The 18,632-nt window shown below is 62.1% G+C and overlaps 4 protein-coding genes across 4 annotated transcripts; 2 read left to right on the top strand and 2 right to left on the bottom strand.

Annotated features, from left to right (window-relative positions):
• Positions 1 to 271: 271 nt before the first annotated feature.
• On the bottom strand, positions 272 to 4,898 carry CHLRE_02g094350v5 (uncharacterized protein). The gene is made up of 9 exons (XM_001701759.2): positions 4,525 to 4,898; positions 4,354 to 4,455; positions 3,897 to 3,942; positions 3,253 to 3,782; positions 2,545 to 3,156; positions 2,172 to 2,335; positions 1,790 to 2,043; positions 1,360 to 1,583; positions 272 to 1,184 (listed from the first exon to the last, which is right to left on the bottom strand). Exons 1-9 carry the CDS (start codon positions 4,525 to 4,527, stop codon positions 954 to 956), a joined length of 2,166 nt encoding a protein of 721 aa, XP_001701811.2. The 5' UTR covers positions 4,528 to 4,898; the 3' UTR covers positions 272 to 953.
• A 141-nt stretch (positions 4,899 to 5,039) lies between these two features.
• Positions 5,040 to 10,145, top strand: CHLRE_02g094300v5 (uncharacterized protein). The gene is made up of 16 exons (XM_043059487.1): positions 5,040 to 5,398; positions 5,555 to 5,611; positions 5,789 to 5,884; positions 6,213 to 6,298; positions 6,585 to 6,687; positions 6,966 to 7,121; positions 7,318 to 7,392; positions 7,604 to 7,717; positions 7,893 to 7,955; positions 8,093 to 8,183; positions 8,296 to 8,384; positions 8,502 to 8,585; positions 8,742 to 8,779; positions 8,947 to 9,087; positions 9,234 to 9,384; positions 9,581 to 10,145. The coding sequence occupies exons 1-16, from the start codon at positions 5,330 to 5,332 to the stop codon at positions 9,815 to 9,817; spliced, it is 1,650 nt and encodes a 549-aa protein (XP_042927121.1). The 5' UTR covers positions 5,040 to 5,329; the 3' UTR covers positions 9,818 to 10,145.
• An 84-nt stretch (positions 10,146 to 10,229) lies between these two features.
• On the top strand, positions 10,230 to 13,695 carry CHLRE_02g094250v5 (uncharacterized protein). The gene is made up of 5 exons (XM_043059486.1): positions 10,230 to 10,579; positions 10,725 to 10,835; positions 11,018 to 11,075; positions 11,303 to 11,514; positions 11,750 to 13,695. Exons 1-5 carry the CDS (start codon positions 10,472 to 10,474, stop codon positions 12,548 to 12,550), a joined length of 1,290 nt encoding a protein of 429 aa, XP_042927120.1. The 5' UTR covers positions 10,230 to 10,471; the 3' UTR covers positions 12,551 to 13,695.
• A 65-nt stretch (positions 13,696 to 13,760) lies between these two features.
• Positions 13,761 to 18,558, bottom strand: CHLRE_02g094200v5 (uncharacterized protein). The gene is made up of 9 exons (XM_043059485.1): positions 18,300 to 18,558; positions 18,008 to 18,058; positions 17,802 to 17,831; positions 17,460 to 17,524; positions 17,075 to 17,274; positions 16,682 to 16,734; positions 16,372 to 16,474; positions 15,989 to 16,056; positions 13,761 to 15,841 (listed from the first exon to the last, which is right to left on the bottom strand). The coding sequence occupies exons 1-9, from the start codon at positions 18,378 to 18,380 to the stop codon at positions 14,393 to 14,395; spliced, it is 2,100 nt and encodes a 699-aa protein (XP_042927119.1). The 5' UTR covers positions 18,381 to 18,558; the 3' UTR covers positions 13,761 to 14,392.
• Between the last annotated feature and the right edge of the window lie 74 nt (positions 18,559 to 18,632).

The raw sequence follows: 18,632 nt of genomic DNA, 5'->3' as shown, positions 1-18,632 counted from the left end.
TCGTGCCCGGGTGTCCGCCGACCACGCCGACATCGCAGCGCGGAACACGGCGGAACCCGCGGAGGAGCCCCACCTGTATCTACTTCGGTCAGCGTCTATGGCAGACCTACATACAGTAGTGGTCAGCCGTGGGGTGAGCAGCGGCAGCGTTCGCGGCCGGTGCGGGCGAGCCATCCATAGGGCCCGGGCGCGGCCCACCAGGAGGCAGCACAACAATACACCGCGCTGGCGCACACACCCCTCCCCATTTTAAACGGCTGGGGGGCTGGGACTGTCCCCTCTGTAACATCCGCATTCATGTATAACGTCCGTATTGCTTGCAGCTTTGTCATGTATACGCAGTCTCAAGCCGCACGTGTCATCGAGATATCCACTCATCCAGCCCTGATTCAGGAGACACGTGCAACGGAAAATTTGCCGCCCCTGTTAGGGAATCACCACAGTCTGCAAGCCCGGCCTGGTCGCCTGGTCCTGCCAGGCCTCCACCACGCTCCACCCGACCTAGCTTACTCGTTTGTGCTGTGTCCTCGTTTCGCTGACGTGCCACATGCAGTCTCTCATACTCACGCCTGACCCTCTTCCCTCCAAGGGCCCACGATCCTGTGACGCTACAGTTGCTCTCGCTTGTCCTAGATCTCAACGGCAGCTTGGCCGCTGTCCGGGAGAAGGCAGCCCGCGGCGCCATTCCAGGACCGAAACGACCTAGTCTCCCATCATCTTCCCAAAAGTGCACACTGCCATGACCTGTTACGCCGGGTTTCCCTACGCCCACGAAGTACACTAGCCTACCCTCGCATTGACGCCACCCACCCCCACACCACATCTCGCGTTTCCAGTCCGCTCTCCCACCAGCCATTCCGTCCGCCCAGCCACCCTGCTCTCCCATCTAATGAATCCCTCCCACCCATCCCGCCTGCAGGGCCTCCGGAGCAATCCACTCTCAAGCCCCCACTCTATTCCATGAAGAAACGCAGCACGGTGATGATGCCGTTGGCGCGCGTATGCACCTCCTCGTCCGTGTGGCTGTTCAGCGCCTCAATGCGCTGCACCGTGCCCAGCTTCACATACAGCGTCACCACCGGGTTCTGCACCGCCGGCATGGCCGCCGCCGCCTCCGGGCCGTGGTCCACCAGCCGCATGTTGGCCTCGTACGTCATCAGCTGCTGCCCGCGCTTCAGGCCGTCCTGCAGGGCATGGAGGGATCACCGAAGAGCGGTGGTGGAGGGGTAAGGCCTGGACAACCACACTACGCGCAGGGCCCTTCAAGTCCACAACCCTTATATACACCTCCCTTGGCACGGCTGCCACCCGTCACCGGCTGTTATCCACGCCACCGGCCCACTGCGCCCGCGCGCTCACCCCGAGGCCCTTGAGCAGAAGGCTGAGGCGGTCTCCGGGCGCGGCGGGGTCCAACAGCCCGTGCAGCTCCTCCAAGATGCCGCTAGCCACCAGCGCCTGACTGGTGGGCACGTCCGCCCCCACCAGCGGGTCCCAGGGGTTGGTCAGCACGTACAGGCACTCGTTGAGGATCTCATCGTCGCCCGAGGCCTGGCGCAGCAGGTCGATGACGGCCGGGAACACACCTGTGGGAGCGGAAAGGCGGGCAACACAAGAGATTACACTCATCACAAAGGGGTACAAAGGCGATGCATCGGTGTTGAATTCGGGCTATGCATCAGCTGCACTCTCTGCACCGCCCTGCTTCCCCAGTCCCTTTGGCCCAAACGTTCATCACGCCAATATACCGCACACCGCGCGCCTCCTCTCCTGATTCCCCTCGCCCGCTCACCCGCATCCAGCATGGCCCGCACGGTGGCGCAGTTGGCGCCCGCCACGTTGCTAAGCGCAAACAGCGCCTCTTTCACCATGGCCCGCCGCGCCGCCGCCAGCCCGCCGGCCGCGGCGCGCTGCAGGTAGGACAGCATGGCCGGCACGCCGCCCGCCTCCACCACCTGCTCGCTGTAGTCCAGCGCGCGCATGTAGCCGGTACACATGGTGCCCACGCTCAGCAGCGAGGGCGTGGCCAGGCTGGATGAGGCCTCCCTGTAGGGTCGGTGGGGGCGAAGGAAGGCGTGGGTGAGCCGTGCCAGACCCTCGCTAAGCCCCAGCACGGACCGTCTGCCACAGCAATAGCCACAGCAAAAGCGTACCCTGGCCGCCCCTCAACCCACCTGACCCACTGCACCAGGCGCGGAAGTGCCGACAGCGCCTGCTTTATGTGGCTCTTGTTGTCCTCGTTGGAACCCAGGAACGCCAGAACCCAGGCCGCGCATGTGAGCACCTCCGTGTCCGCCGCCTCCACCAGCAGCTTTGTCACGACAGGGATCGAGTCCACCTGTGGATAGCAGAGCAGCGTGGTGGTTCTTAAGGGTTGAGGGTGAGGCTGATGTCTGCCAGCATGCTTACCAGTATGCATGGTACTGTACGCTCGGCGATCGTTGTGTACGGCCTGTCCCCTTTCTCCTGACTCTGGCATGAGCACAGTGCTTCAGCGCCAACGTTAACGCTTCCGCACCCACGCCGCCCGCCCTGCACGCTACCTACCATCTCCTTTTCCCGCTTGTGCTTGGCCAGGTTGTGCAGGCACCACGTCGCTACCCGCAGCAGCGGACTGGCGACTGGCGCGCTCGTGCTCGCCCCAGCCGCTTCCCGCTCCATCACCGTCAGCACCGCGCGCAGCGCCCCCGCATCCAGCACATCCACCGCCAGCGCCTGCGTCCGCATGCCTGGGTGCATCGCGCCTGCGATGTTGCCCAGAGCCCACAGCGAAAGCTCAGCCAGCGCGCTATCGCTGCCGCTGGTGCTGGCAGCGCCGCTGCTGCTGCTGCCGCCCGCGTTGGACTGCCGCTGCTTGCCGCCGCCCAGCACCTCCACCAGCACCTCCGTCGCAGTCTCGTTGCACAGCGCCTCGGCGTGTGCATACTCCGACGAGGCGGCAATGTTCACCATCGCCCACGCCGCGTCCACGCGCGCAGCCGCCGGCCCCTCCTTCACCAGCCGCACCAGCGGTGCCGCCACGCCAGCGTCAAGCAGCGCCTGCACCGGCGGGTTACGGCTGCACAGCGCCTCGCGGATGCGAGCGGCGGCGACACACTGTGCGTCCGGCCCCGCCCTGCTGGACAGCTGTGCCACTTGCGCCTCCAGGGCGGCTGCTGACTGCGATCATAAGAATGGAACGAAAGTCTCAGATTTCCATACCTACCTAACAACGTAATAACGCGACAGATGGGCAAGTGCATCAGTGATACTCACCGGTTGGCCACCCCCGGATTGTGACCGTGAGCGAGCAGGCGCTGCCAGGCACGCAATCGGCCCGGGTCCTAGCCGTGGCACCAGCAGTGCCGGCCGTGTCGAGGCGTCATTAGCGGAGGAAACCGCCGGCAGTTGTGGCGGCACGCTCCCGGTGGACGACCCTCTACTGCCGCCGATAGGCGGCAACGACGATTTTGAGGGCTTCGTCATCAGCGGCGGGAGCTTGCCCACTGAGGACTGGGATTGGGGTGGCGGTGGCGTTGAGCCTGAGCCAGAGGGTCGCTTTGCAAGCGGTGCTGGTGCGGGCGTTGCTTGCTGCGACGGTGCCCGAGGTGGCGGCTCATCCGCCGCATCGCTGGCTCCGCCGCCGCTGCCCGGGACGGCCCCAACAAGCGATAGCAGAGCTGCTACTGCTTGCCCAGATTGCGCTGGCGACGCGCTCTCCGCAACGGGTGGAGTTGAAGGTGGAGGAGCGCCGCTGTGCACAGCAGTAGATGAGGCCCCATTGGCAGATACTGCCGATGCAGAACCTGCAAGGGTAGGTTCATCACGTTATCGAAGAGGAGCAGCGAAGGCAACGAATCTGCAGGCTACGGCCTTTAACCACAACCCAGGGTGCGCCCACAGGAAGTCGGACAACGTACCGTCTGCTTGAGTAGGCTTGTCTTCTATGGTAGCTGCTGAGTCCTTCTGTGAAGGGGGAGGCGCAAGAGTGGTTGGTATATGGCACGCGGCAGCCTGGGGACAGGCCTGGGGAGTGCAAGGGTCGCCGCAAACGCGTTGGCAGGGCGGGGCGCTAGCAAGCAAACGCGCCCGGGTTTTTTCCCTCTCAATTCACTGCACGCTTGGGGAGAGAATGAGTCCTTGCGGGCTCTTAAAGTCCTTGACAGCGTTGCAATTCGCCCGTGCGCCATTCGTGCCCTCGCAGTAATGGCATCGAGCCAGCTTCATCACAAACTGCTTCATACGAGACCCAACCGTAGCGAGTCTCTTAGTCTCCTTGTGCGCGCTGGATAACCGAGAATGCTGCCTGCGCGAGCGCTTGCTCCAAGCCCGCGCACATATGCTGCTTTGTATATTTATGTCAAAACAGAATTTTACCTTGGAAGTGCTTGGCGGGGATGTCTGCTTGCCGCTGCCGAGTCCAGGTTCACCCGGGGAAGGCGACAAGGCCGCCCCTTTAGCTGATGAGGCCCCACAGCCCTGCAGAGTAAGAGTAGGCTGTTCAGCCACCGACGCGGCCAGTGTTGCCTTGCTCTGCGGTCACCTCACCATCTTTTGCTAAGTACTGAAGTCAAGATGCCCAAGGATGTTACTATTCAGTAAAGAGCTTAAAACATTGTCAAGCGCGGAGGAGCGACTAGGGCGTGTTCCAACGCAAAGCACTTAGAAAACCGTGTTTCAGCACGCGGCTGGAAGGGCTCTACAAGATAATGTGTTTGGCTATCAAAGCTTATAAGGTGTCAAGCTTGAATACTCCAGCGGACAAGCCAGCACGAGAGTTCATGCGGTGTAAATCAGGAGGAGTGAGGCCATCCTGCCCATCGCCGCGATATATCAATGCCTTGTGCAACAACCACCTCAGCTCTTGATAAGACCGGCAGAACTAATGCTGTGAAACGTCCCTGTGGGCCGATATCCACCGCTGGGAACGGGGAGTCGGGGAGTCGGGGAAGACACTGGGGAAATCGCTACGGTTTGGATCCGCACACATTCCCACGTCACTCGCATGCTTGTCACGGATGGACATCATCTTATGTACCTGTCAAACGAGTCCTGACGGTTTCCTTATCTGCGATTTTGTCCGCGTTGGAAGCCTTGGTTCATTGATCGCTGGCCTTGCCCAGAGTGTGCAACACGTAACGAATATAAATGATCTAACGGCACAAACTTTCGTTGCATTATAGCTCAGGGGAGTTGCAATCTGAGTCGCCAAAGGATGTTGCCCGCGATGCTAGTGCCTCGCGCGGCTGCTGCAGCGTGGCGCCTCGGCAGAGCACAGCTGGCGTGTTGTGGGTTATGGCGTGCGCACTCGGCGCAGGCCAGCCCAGACACGGCCAAACCCGCACGCGAGGAGATGCGCTATGATGTCCTGGTAGTGGGCGCGGGGCCGGCCGGCCTCTCCGCGGCCATTCGCCTGAAGACGGTGCGTGGCGAGCAAGGAAGTCCTTGTCGGCTGCTCTGTTGTCCACGTGCATGTGCCCCGCCTTCTAGGATCTGCACTACTGGGGGGCGGAGCCGCGGACTCGGCCACCAGCGTTACGTGCACCCAGCCCTCTTCGTTTCTCTTGTCCCATGACAGTCATCTCAGGCTGCTGGAAAGGACATCAGTGTGTGCGTCATTGAGAAGGGGGCCGAGGTAGGTTGTCCGCTCGGGTGGGGAGGTGACTGCCGATGGGTTGGCGGGGGGCGAGGCGAAAGGCCAAACAGGGCCGGTGACACCGGTACCGTATTATGGTACTTGTGCAAAACACGGGCTGGTGATGCAACACGCAAGGCTGTCTTTGTACCGCTGGCCCCCTTGTAATGTTGCTAGGTGGGCTCGCACATCCTGTCGGGCAACGTGCTGGAGACAAAGGCGCTGGACGAGCTGATCCCCGAGTGGAAGGAGGATCCCGACTGCCCCATTAAGGTACTGCTCTCACAGGGCTGGCTGGCTAGGCTGGCCATCAGCGTGTTGTGTGCAGTGGGCGCAGCTGCATGATGGTACGGGTTGTGGTTTGGGGCGTCGGTTGAGCCGCTGTAATTGCAAGATGTGATTGATTGGGCCAAGTATGGGCGAGCGGTACGTCACCATGCTGTACTTGGGTAGGGGTCCGCCTAGGGTGGGTGCCGCACTGCCGCAGCAGACAGCGGCAATGCACGCACAGCCATGCACGGAGCGTGCCCCGAGTATACCGGTGTGATGTGCAGCTGCCGATTGTGGTGATCCTTGCGGCCGGGGGTCGGATGGCCTACAGGTCAAGGTGACGTCAGACGCTTTCCGGGTGCTGGCCAGCCCCACCTGGTCGCTCCGCCTGCCCACGCCGCCCACCATGCACAACAAGTGAGTGGCACGGCAGCCGGACCAGGTGCCGACAACAGGGAATGTTAAGTAGTCGCCTGATGGATCCACACGTTGGATGTTACCGTAATGCGCTGCACGCCTGCAGTCGGCCTGCCGGTGCCAGGGCCCCCCGAAGCCCAACTGGATGAGCTGGATATGCGCGAGTACACAGCCGAGCATCCAATGGCCCCCGAGCGGATGCAGCCGTGCCATGGTGTGTGGTACCAACATTTGGCTTGGCATCCTATCCTACGCACCATGCGAATATGGATGTGCGGCCTGACAGGAACAAGAATTACGTGGTCAGTCTGAGCGAGGTGACCCGCTGGCTGGCCAAGCGGGCGGAGGCGCTGGGGGTGGAGATCTACTCAGGCTTCGCGGGCAAGAATGTGAGTTACAACCTCACCGTAAGCAGCAGCAGCAAGGCGTGGGGGGCGCGTGGACGCGCAGCATTAACACGGATACCAAATGAGAGGAACCCAGTTCCCAAAAGGACATGCTCGTTACAATTTTGCAGTGGGGGGCATGTGACACCGCGTGTTGGTACCAGTGCGGACGTGATGCGCCAGCGCACACCTTGCACCAGCGCCCCGCAATCCCGCTTGGTCATGAAGCGCACCCGCAAGTGCACGATCAAGCCCCGACCCTGACGTTGCGCCCCCTGTAGCTGCTGTACAACTGGGACGGAGTGGTGGAGGGCGTGGCCACAAACGACTTCGGCATCGCCAAGAGCGGCCAGCCCAAGTCCAACTTCGCACCGGGGGTGGACCTGCGCGCGCGAGTGACGCTGCTGGCAGAGGGCTGCCGAGGATCGTTGTCGGAGGTAGGTTAAATGGGATGAAGCGCGGGCGGGGGCACAGGTGGAGGGCTGGCACCTGGGTGAAAAGGGTCTGGGGAGAGGCAGGGGCAGCGGCTGTCAAACGCCGTAGCGACATGGCTACTGTATGTGCGATCACCTGCTAGCATAATGCGTGTGTGTCTTCAGGGACAAAGCTGTCATTGTGTGTGTATGTGTGCAGGAGGTGATCTCGCGCTTTGGACTGCGCCAGGCGGCGGGGGCGCAGCACCAGACGTACGCACTGGGCATCAAGGAGGTGGGTAAGCTGGGGCCAGGGACCAAGGTGGTGATGTGATACCCCAGGCATGCTCGGTCCAAAGGTTTGTTCAACGCAGTCACACGATCTGTACTCGGGTACGGCATCCGCACATTTTGTTATGCCCTTCGTTGGTAGCTGATTGCGTTGCTTAGCATGCCTTGCAACCGAGTACTGAGTTGTTGTCCCTGTGCGCCTCTCCCGTATTCAGGTGTGGCAGGTGCCGGAGGCGCAGCACAAGGCCGGCACGGTGGTGCACACGGTGGGCTTCCCCGCGTCACACAACACGTACGGCGGCGGCTTCATCTACCACATGGCGGACCAGGTGGGAGATACGGGATTACGGATATGGTACGGGTTTGGACTTTGTTCGATGCACGGTAACAGCCTGACATTGCAGTTTTCCGTGCTTGCACATTTTGCTCCAAAGGCCCGAATGTCTATCCAAAACACGGTCCGTTGCCACGCCCATTGTTCGCAACGCCTCCGCGCACTTTCAGAAAGTGGCGCTGGGCTATGTCATTGGTCTGGACTACGACAACCCGCACATCAACACATTCCAGGTGAGTCATGCACTATTGATGGCTATTTTAGCCATGGTCCACCTGGCCTCATGTGAATCGCCCGTCCCAGTTATGGTCGTTGCGCGCCAGAGTAATGTATCGTGCGCCCAACCTGTGCCCAACCATGGTGTCCGCAGGAGTTCCAGCGCTGGAAGCAGCACCCCGCTGTGCGCAAGCACATCGAGGGCGGCACGTGCCTGCAGTACGGAGCCCGCACCCTCAACGAGGGTAAGTAGCGCTGTACATGCCCCGGACACGCAAAAGGTCCGCCCCGGTGGCTGTCATTGAAGCAATGCGTGTCGTGATACGTGGGCATTCTGCAACCCACCTCGATACGCAGGCGGGCTGCAGTCCATCCCTAAGCTCAGCTTCCCGGGCGGCGCGCTGGTGGGCTGCTCCGCTGGCTTCCTAAACGTGCCCAAAATCAAGGTATGACGAGGGTCCTATCTTGCGTTTGCGAGCGTCTTCCCTAGTTGCACACGAACTTGGCGGAACCAACGTTGAATGCTGTGTGGTCATGTGCTATGTGATTGCCGCATTGCGAAGGGCACCCACACCGCTATGATGAGCGGCCTGGCAGCCGGCGAGGCCGCATTTCGCCAACTCACATCCGACAAGGCGCCAGCCAAGGTGAGGGATTGCCTGTGAAGAGGGCGGGGGCTTAATGCGATGTCCAGCTTTGCATTGCAACAGTCAATGGCAACTAACATGGGTAGCGCAACTAAGGCATGTAATTTGTAATTGTTGTTGATTGAGATTGTGGTGGTGATGCGTCCTCGTGCACAGGGACCTGTGGACATGTCGACCTACGAGGAGGCGCTCAAGTGGGTATGGGACCAGCACGTGTAGGGCTTGGCGCTTGCCAAGGTTGTTGGCGGTTGTCACAGTACTCCTGGCACTTGTTGTGGTACCAAGCAACGCCGCAATGGGCCGGCATTGGGCGATGTGTCGTCGACCTGAACCTTCCCCGCACGGCACTCGCGCCACGCAGGCGGTCATGGGTGTGGGAGGAGCTGACGGCGGTGCGCAACATTCGCCCCGGCTTCCGTGCGGGTCTTATTCCGGGCCTGCTGCACGCAGCCCTGGATGCTTACGTACTGCGTGGCAAGGAGCCGTGGACGCTGCGGCACGGGTGAGGCAGGCCAGAGGCCGGAGGGTGGAGGGACGTGGCATGTGCACGTGCTGTGTAAGAATTATCCGGGCGTGCTCGCTGCTGTCCTTCTCCTGCTGGGGCCTCTTCACTTCTTCATAACCCGCTGTTGCCCGTGTTCTGCGCAGCCGCCCCGACAACGAGCACCTGAAGCCGTTGTCTGCGGCGCCCGCGCCTCCCGCCTACGCCAAGCCGGACGGCGTGGTCAGCTTCGACCTGCCCACCAGCCTCTACCGCAGCGGCACCAACCACGAGCACGACCAGCCCAGCCATCTGAAGGTAGAGTCCAGTAGGCGTTGTGTTTCCTGCGTGTTGTGTTGATGCGGAAGGTGGTTACAGAGCTGCGGTTGCGTGCATGCCACTGCTGCTGCCGCGTTCGTGCATGATACACAGTATCGTAGGTCGCAAAGTGGTCGTATCATGGGATGCCATATGCTATAACGCAACCTTGCACTGAACCTCCGTGCTCGTGCAGATCAAGGACGAAGGCGAGTTCGAGCGCTCCAACCTGCCGCATTACGGCGGCCCAGAGACGCGGTACTGCCCCGCCGGCGTGTACGAGTACCGGGCGGACCAGTACGGCAGGCAAAAGCTGCACGTGAACGCCCAGAACTGCCTGCACTGCAAGGCGTGTGACATCAAGGACCCGGGGCGTAACATCAAGTGGACGGTGCCGGAGGGCGGCCAGGGCCCCAGCTACACCGCTATGTAATAGGGGCTAGCGGAATGTGGTGGTGTTGTTATCCAGGCGGCTGCGTTGGGCAGGTTGTGTGTTGCTGGGTGCTACAAGACGCACATGAGTTTGCGGACAATTGTGATGCTGTGGTTGTGCAGGGGTGGTGAATTGTGGCGGTGCCCAGCCTGCTGGCGACGGGTGTTGCGGCGAGGGGCGATCGTGGGGGTTGAACCCTAATTATCTGGCTGGCCCTGATGCTGAAATGCAGTCCTATGGTAATGACTGCAGCCTCTACGCAATACGCCTGGTGCGGGGGTTGAACCCGCAGTGTCAAGGGGAAATTGAGTAACGGGACCGGTGACCATTTCGCGCGCTTAGCCGGCACGGCGAGTCAGCACGGGGCAATCAATCGCTTATCAGTTCGCATACTTTATACTTTGTAGATGGCCCAAAGCGAGCGTGCAGAGCTGCGCAGCTTCTGTCTTCTGTTTTGGCACTTGGGGCAACGTCGCTTGTAGCTAGCTTCATTGCAAAGAGAGTTTAAGTGGGCGCCAGTTCCTACACAGCGTTTTGCCTCAGGTTGCCTGAGACGCGACGCAGAGCCCGAGTTCCCGACGAATCGATACACGCGCCTTGGGCCGCTTGCACGGGTGTGTGTGAAAGCTTTCACCCGATCCCTAACCGCAAACCATGTCGGGACCGGCTGCGCCCTTGAGCGGGCCGAGCAAGGCGGTTGTGGAGGCCGTGTCCGGCTCCGTCGGCAGCGTACTTGCGCTTCTTGCGACTTACCCGCTCAAGGTGCGCGGCTTTGCTTAAGGTGCCCATAAGCTGCAGCCAAAGTGATGTAGTTTGCGCTGCGCGCTGTGCTGGAAGGCCCCAGGTCACGCGTTTTGGTCGCGCGTAGCGCTTGCGTGACGCAACATTGCTCACCTGTCCCACGCAGACCATCTACACGCTACAAGCCCTGTCCACGGGCAGCGGCGATGCTGCTCCCTCAGTACCAACAGATGATAACAAGGCGCTAGCGGTTCTGCGCTTCCTGCAGACGTACAAGGCAAGGGCCGGCAGGGGTGGGGTGACCTCCATGCGAGGGGCCGGGGCTGTGTGGCTGGCATGGGGTCGGGACTGCTTTCTCCATCGCACACACACGCCTTGCCTCACCTCGCCAGCGTCTTTTCCTCCAATACCCTTCATGCCTGACCACCCTACTACTGCCGCAATCGTCTGCCCTTGCAGCTATCCACGCTGTATGCCGGCATGGGGCCCAACATCGTGGAGTCCGGCCTGTCCAGCGGTGAGCCGCAAAATGCACCTGCTTGCTTGGGGTACACGGGCCTTGGCGCGCTGTGAGCTGCGTCGCCGCCGGTTGTCGCGCTTCCACCCAGGCATTGCATACTGCACAGCTAGTCCCCGGCAGCCGGGCAGCGATGAAGCCCGGACGCAAGCACCCAGTTTGGCGGTGCCTCCTGCTCTCAACCTGCCCACCCCGTCCCTGCCTCCATCCCCGCCCGCCCTCTCCAGGCGTCTACTTCTTCTTTTACAGCGCACTGAAGGAGCGCGCAGTCGCCTGGCAGCGCGCCCGTGCCGCCCGCGCCGGCGCCATCGGCGGCGGACCCGGTGGCGGCCGCGGCGACAACATTGGTGTGGTGGCCTCGCTTCTGGTGGCCACTGCCGCCGGCGCCCTCAACCAGCTCATCACCATGCCCGCATCAGTGGTGGCCACACGCATCCAGGTAGGCGCGCGGGAGGATTTGGAGGATTTGGGAGGGGACGGGGGCGGCCGGTGCTGCGTGGCTTTGGGGTGGCTGGACGTGGTGGGCAAGGGGTGAATGCGTGGATGACGACGCGATGCAAAGATGTTAGCCCTGTCACTTGGCCTGTTCAATGCTGCCCCGCTCCTCGTACCCCATCCCATCTGACCGCCTCCTGTCCCCTTCTGAACGCCTCTGCGCCACTCCTGCCGCACAGGGCTACCAGAGCCTGCCTGGCGCCAAGGCGGGCGGCCGGCCGCCCAGCACCTGGGAGACCATCACGGCTGTGTTCCGTGAGGACGGCCTGGGCGGCTTTTGGAAGGGCCTGCTGCCCTCCATGATCCTGCTGGCCAACCCGGCGGTGCAGTACATGCTGTTCGAGAAGATCATGAACGCGCTCAAGGCCTGGAAAGTCCGCCGCCTGGCCGCTGAGGCGCGCGCCGCGGCGGCCGCCGCGAAGCAGGCGGAGCTGGAGGCGGAGGAGCACCGCGAGACGCGGGCGGCGCTGGCACGCCGCCGCAGCGCTGACTCGGATGATGCGATGGACAGCGCGGTGGACGCCGCCGCGGACGCGGCGAAGCCGGCGGCACTTCTGTCAGCCGCTGACGTGAAGCTGTCGGCGACGGAGGTGTTCCTGGCGGGGGCGCTGGCCAAGATTGGCGCCACGGTGGTGACGTACCCGCTCATCGTGGTGAAGGCGCGGCTGCAGGCGTCGTCCAAGGCCGCGGGCTCCGGACCCGGCGGCGCGGCGGCGCGGCCGGTGAGCACGTGGTCCGTGATTTCGGAGACGGCACGCAACGAGGGCCTGGGCGGCTTCTTCAAGGGCCTCCGCGCCAAGATCCTGCAGACGGCGTTGAACGCCGCGCTGATGCTGATGCTCAAGGAGCAGCTGCACGACGTGACGCGCGCCGCGCTGTCGCTGCCGCTGCCGCGCCTGCCGGCACCGCCGCCCGCCATGCCCAAGCTTGTAGCGCGGCCAGTGGCGCCCGCAGTCAAGGCGCCCTCGGCTGCCGGGTAAGGGTGCTGTGGTTGGACCAGCTGTTGGGAAATGGCAAGTGGTTGGAGGCGCGCATTGGCGTATGCGCACATAATGCAATAAGGCGAGCGTGTGGGTATGGTTGTGAGGTATGGTAGGCTTGACCGTCTGCCTGATGCTTGTATGCTGCCAGCGCTGAACGCTTGTAATATGTAGAGGCAGGACAATGCGTATGTGCTTGCTATGTTTCAATCTTTGTGTTTCATGCTGTTTGAGTATGTGAACTGACTCGTTTATGGGGAGCGCGCTACTACGCAGCGTGTGCGCTGTGGCACCGCTGTTAGTGCGTCTGCCCCTGTTGGTGCTTCGGCCCTTGCGAGGTGACACAAGAGAGCGAATGCCTCTCGGCAGAGCAATACTCTGTAATGGAGAAGCGATGAGCTTGTTTGGCTTGCTGAGCAGAGTGCCCACAGCCTCAACCGCCAAGAGGCATGAGCTGTGTTTTGTGTGGTGTGGCGATGATGTGTGTGTGTGTGTCAGATGTGGCGTTGCCACACCCCTCCTTGGCACGCTGCCCGCATATAATTGAGGCATATAGCATGCGCCCCTTTCCGCCTATGAGTGTGAAGGCTGTGGAGACTTCCAGAAGTGGAGGGTCTAGTGGAAAGAGCATGATGCGTTGCTGCGGAGGAGGCGTGTGTGTGACATGACCGGGGGAGGACTCACATACCTACCTGGAATAGGTGGCTCAGACAGGTCTGGATGAATGTCAAGATGCGGTACGATGCTGCAGATCAGTGTCTGACCGGGCATGCATGCAACGTGTGGGAGGAGAGCGGTTGTCGTGGGGAGATAGGTCTCGGAAGTGTCGTCCGTGCACATGAGGTATGGCTCATCAGCTGGGTTTTACAGTAGGGGCTTTAGATAGCAGGGTTCGAGGCCACAGCGATTCTGCTGTGAACGCTAAATTTGGAGATGAGTTTGGGTGAATCTTATGGCTGCGGGTTACTGCATAACGCGGGGCGCAGGGCAGATGCGTGTACGCAGGCCTTCATGTAATGCACTTGGTGATTCTCCTTGGTCTTCGGCCAGGAGCCAGGAGGCAGCTATCTCCTTGCTCCGATGAGAGTTGATCAGACTCAATGAATTACTGGGAGGCTTGACTTGGTCTGTAATACGGTAGGGGATCGCAGGGGTCGCAGGATCGGGGTCGCAGGATGAGGGGACTGGGTACGGTCCAAGATCAGCCACACGCCAGGTCACGACTTCCAAAGTGCAGTGTGATACCGCCCACACGAGCCCACCCTCGCCAGCAGCGGACTGTCATGCTTAGCCGACGGGGAGCATCCAAGGCGAGGGGCATGCGGGGCTGTCTCGCACTCGCCGCGTTGCGCGTTCCCACACGTAGCAACAAGAATCAGGGGTGCCCTGACAAGAATGGTACCGAACGTACGTCCTCCACAACCCTTGCCGCCACCCTCGCATATGGACAGTCACACTAAACTAAACAATATACAGGCACTTTGCGCTCGGACCCACAGAATTGACAGGGCGGGACGGGCGGGTGTATGCTACTTAACGCACTGATAACGGCAAAACAGTATATTTAGATAGACATATAAAGACAAGCAGCACTTGCGGTGATAGGGCGCCTCAGACGCCGTGTACGACCTCTATGCCGAAGACACTAAACGTCGTGCGCACCTGCCTTCTCCGACGCTCATACTTCGCTCCGAAGAAGTCGAAACTCTCAGCCTGGCTACTTCCGCTCCCGCTCCCGCTAACGCGCACTCCCCTTCACAGACTTCTCATAAGCTTTGCTCACCACCCACAGCACACGTCCACCCCCAATCCCCTGCTTTCCAAAGCTCACACCTCCATCTTTCACACCTCATCCGCCAGCCCTGCCACCGCAAACGCGCCCGCCAGGCATGCGCCCGCCATCACCGCCAGCGCAGCCGCCAGCTGCCCGTGCGCTGGCAGCGCCACCGCCACATACGGCGCTGCTATGGCGCCCACACGCGCCAGCGTGTTGGCAGCACCCAAGGCGCTGCCACGCACACTGGCAGGGTACTGCCCTGGCGTGAGCACGTACAGCAGCGTGAAGGCGCCACTCACGAACAGCCGCGCGGAGGTGACGGAGGCCACCGGCAGCCAGGCTGCCACTGCCGCGCCGCCGCGGACCGGTGCTGTGGTGGTCGTGGTGGCGGGGAGGCGCCGCCGACTGAAGGCCAGCGCGCCCGTGACACTCCCGCTGCCGGGACCGCCGTCAGGGCCTCCTGCGCCTCCGGCTAAGACAAAGCCAGCCGCGGCCCGCCGGGGCTGCCATTCCAGGGGTATTGACGGCGCGGGCGGCGGCGGTGGGGAGTTGTACGCAGCGCCGCCGCCACCCCTACCGTCACGCCAGGCGATGGCGGCAGCTGCCAGAGGCGCCAGCGCGGCAGCGGTCGCGGCCAGTCCGTACGATACCAGCCGCCGCCGGCTCCAGCGGTCGACGGTTAGGAAGGCAAGGACCAGAGACGGGAGTTCCGCCGCCGCCGCGATCATCATGCTCCAGTATGCGGACGTGGGCAGCACCAGGTGAAGTCCCCTACTACTGCTGCCGCTGTCACCATCAGCTGCAGCAGCGGCGGCCGCATCCCACGGCAGGCACTCTCCTGCCAGACCCGACCTGCCCTCGCCGTCACTGCCGCCGCCGCCCCCACTTCCCGATAGCGCCGCCCCCGCCGCCACCAGCGGCACCAGCATCACAACTCCGTAGTACGACAACGCAGATGCGAACCACGTGACCGCCAGCCGGCATGTGCGCCAACGCAGCTGGGGGCTGAGCAGGCTGCCGAGCACTGCTCCCAGCTTGCCGCACGGGCCGTCCTGTCGCCCACAGCAGCTTCGTAACGAGGACCCCGGACGGCTGCTGCCCTCTGCACGTGCGCCTGTGCCTGCGCCTGCAGCACCCGCCTCGGTGTCATGACCCGGCGCGTCGGCATCACGTGACCCGGCGCCCGGGCCTGACTGGAGGTCTGGTCCGGCTGTTGCCTTGCCGCTCTTGGGCAGCTCCAAGACCTCAGGCGCGGCGGCCGCGTCGTTGCCTTCATGTGCGGCTGCATACGCGCGTGAACCAGCCTGCACGCGGACCGTGGGATGATGTAAGGCCGGTGTCGCGTGCTGACCCACATGGGCTTGCTGCTGCTGCCGCCGCTGCTGCTGCTGCAGCAGTGGCTCCTCGTCTTGCGCCTGCTGTTGGCGCTGCTGCACGTCCTCCCAGTGCCGCCGCAGCTGTGCACTGCGGCCGTTGAGAGCGGCTGCCGCCTCCAGCACCCTGACCGCCTCGTCCTGTGGAACGGCAGGTGGCATGGGCCGATGGTGGTCATTGGCACACAAACAAGGTTTTGGCAATGGGGCTATCGGGCTGCACATGAACATGCAAAGCGGCTTACACACCGCAGCGCACCCCTTGCCGGTTCCACGCGGAGCGCTCACCCGTTTCCCCAGCGCGGCCAGGTAGTGCGGCGACTCAGGCACTAGCGGCAGCAGCGCAATCACAATGGCTGCAAAGCAGGAAAGGAAAGGGCATGCTACAGTCGGTCGGCAGGCAGCCCGCCAGGGATCTCGATACTGTTGAGGCATTCACCGTTTAGCGGCATTGATAATGTTATGCGAAGCCAAATGCTGAGTTCCCAATGTCTTTCACAGCTGGTGCACCGCAGCCGGAAACTGCATGGGTCAGAGTCAGAGTCAGGTTCAGAATCAGAGTTTAGGTTCAGGTGCAGAGTCAGGTTCAGAGTTCAGGTAGTTCAGGTTCAGAGTCAGTTGCATTCACGCACGCATGCTGTTGCGCACACGTAGGGGCGCCAAACCCTCACCCAGGGGCGCCACAGACGCTGCAAGCAGCGCCCTCCAGCCGTGATTGTTCAGCAGCGCGAGGGCCAGCAGTGACTCGACGGCGGTGCCCACACTCCACCATCCCTGCAACCGCGTAGCCACCACGTGATTGGGCCAAGAGCGAATGCAAGACAGTTCGCGTTCTGGAGGTTGGGGTCGGGTCCTACTGTGAGTTTAGGAGGTTTGAGGCACATGACGCACGCGGGCTTGAACCTGACCTCACCTCATGATTTACGTGCATTTGCCCGCCTCCTCCCCCACACGACTGCAGCTATTACCCCACCTGCTTACCTGCAGTGCTACCAGCACCTTGCCTTTGCTGCCGCTGCCTTTAGGCAGCCACTCTGTGGTGGGGAGGTCAGTAGCAGCAATCAGCCGATTTTATGTGTGCCCACTTTCGATCAGTCCGCAGCGCAAGAACAGAGCAATTCAACCCATGTGCTCCTGAGCCTCTAACGTTTCCGCTCTTGACCTTATTGCGTGCGTTGGAATCATTAATGAGTGCGTGCGTGCGTGCATGCGTTCGTTTGTGAAGCGGCGCCCTGCCCACGCGCTTGGGTAGTACCTGGCTCGCAGTGGTTGATCTGGGTGTCTAACAAACTCCCCGCCCCAAAGCAATCCCTCCTTTCACCCCACCCGCCATTCCCCCCATTCATCCAAAGCAACCCCTCTCCGCTCACGCACCCTCCATGAGGCTGTACATGGGCAGTACGCCCACCAGCCCCGACCCCACCACCAGCCGCGCCGCCACCAGCCACGTCAGACTGCGGCTGAAGGCGCTGGCCACGCCGCCAACCACCGCCAGCACCGCCGCGCCACCGAACGCCCGGCGGCGGCCCGCCACGTCAGCGACGGCGCCCCAAGCCGGCGAGGCGAACATCATGCTGCGTGGGCAATAGCACGCGGCACGCACACAAGTAATGGCAAGTGCAGAGGACAGGAACACTGAGCGTAACGCACGACGGCTCTGCAAGACAGGGAGCCTACTGCTGTGCCCTGTATGTCACGTAGTAACGACTGTACAGCAACAGCTAGGGTTGCCTTGTACTCGCCCGGCCCGGCCGCTTACCCCAGGAAGACAGCCCCCGCCAACAGGCTCTGTGACTCGGGCGAGATGTCCCACTCACACGCCACCTGCAATGCACGCAAACATGGTATGCGGCGTCAGGGCGCAACGGACGCAACTGTTCAAGTGCCGCGGCGCTTCGGCTGCTCCAACTGATATCAGAAACATTGTGACATGTGCCCGATTACGAATGACCCCTGCATGAATGCAGCTGAACAGTGCGCATTGCGCTTGGCGACTTTGTTGTGGCTACGCCAAGAGCGCGCAAGAGCATCCTGGCCAGGCCCCGTGCTGCCCAGCGGCGTTTTGCCCCCTCCCCGTTTGTGTGCAATCCAAGGTACTCACGGCGGGTGCCATGACGGTCACCAGCATCACCTGCGTGAGAGTACGGTACGGCACGTTCACTCACGTGTGACCGTGGGGACAGTGCCCAGGAGATCAGCTTGAGGCTGAGTCATCAGGCACGTGCCGTGCGTACGTGCTAAGCTGAATCAGCCACGCGTGTGAACTTCATCAATGAGCATGCAGGCAGGCCATGATACCCTTCCCACCTCCATTGCATCCGACATCCAGCACAGGCCCACATAGAGGAATAGCAGGGCCTGCGTGCGGCCGGGCGGTCACTTCGGGACAAGCCTTGGCAGCCGTGTAACAACTAACAACCTTGGCAGCCAAACAAGCCTGTGCACCCAGCCCGTGCGCCCAGCCCGGTTCTGTGGTGCAGCACGCTGGGCCGCTGCTAACCTTCTGTTTCCCTCCGCGCTCCCAGGGCCCCTTCCCCCGGCGCGTTCTTCGCCCCAGCAAGTCTGGCGTCCAGGCGAGGCGCCGTGTGCGCTTACCTACCTGACATCGACCAAGGCCAACCGCCTCAAGTGCGTCGTCGACCCACGGAAGGCTCACAGCCACGTCCGCACTCCCGCCCATTGATGGCTACGGTCTGCCTGCTAAGTATATCGCCTGATGCCGACGGCAGGCAGCACAAGCACGCTTGCGGAAATCGAAAGTTGTGTTCGCTTTCTGGTTCAAGTTCCGTCTGCGTCTCTTTCTTATGTCATTGACAGCGTACCTAAGGCAAGAACTATTATGTAGATGCGGAGATGCCACCGATTCGTTGATGAGTAGCAATCGCGGAAGACATTTTGGAGCTCCAACGCGCGACTGGAGGTGTTTGGTCCA

The sequence above is a fragment of the Chlamydomonas reinhardtii genome, chromosome 2, assembly GCF_000002595.2.
Source record: "Chlamydomonas reinhardtii strain CC-503 cw92 mt+ chromosome 2, whole genome shotgun sequence".
NCBI classification, from domain to species: domain Eukaryota; kingdom Viridiplantae; phylum Chlorophyta; class Chlorophyceae; order Chlamydomonadales; family Chlamydomonadaceae; genus Chlamydomonas; species Chlamydomonas reinhardtii.
The sequence above is the reverse complement of the archived record's forward strand: the minus strand, read 5'-3'. Positions and strand labels throughout refer to the sequence as shown.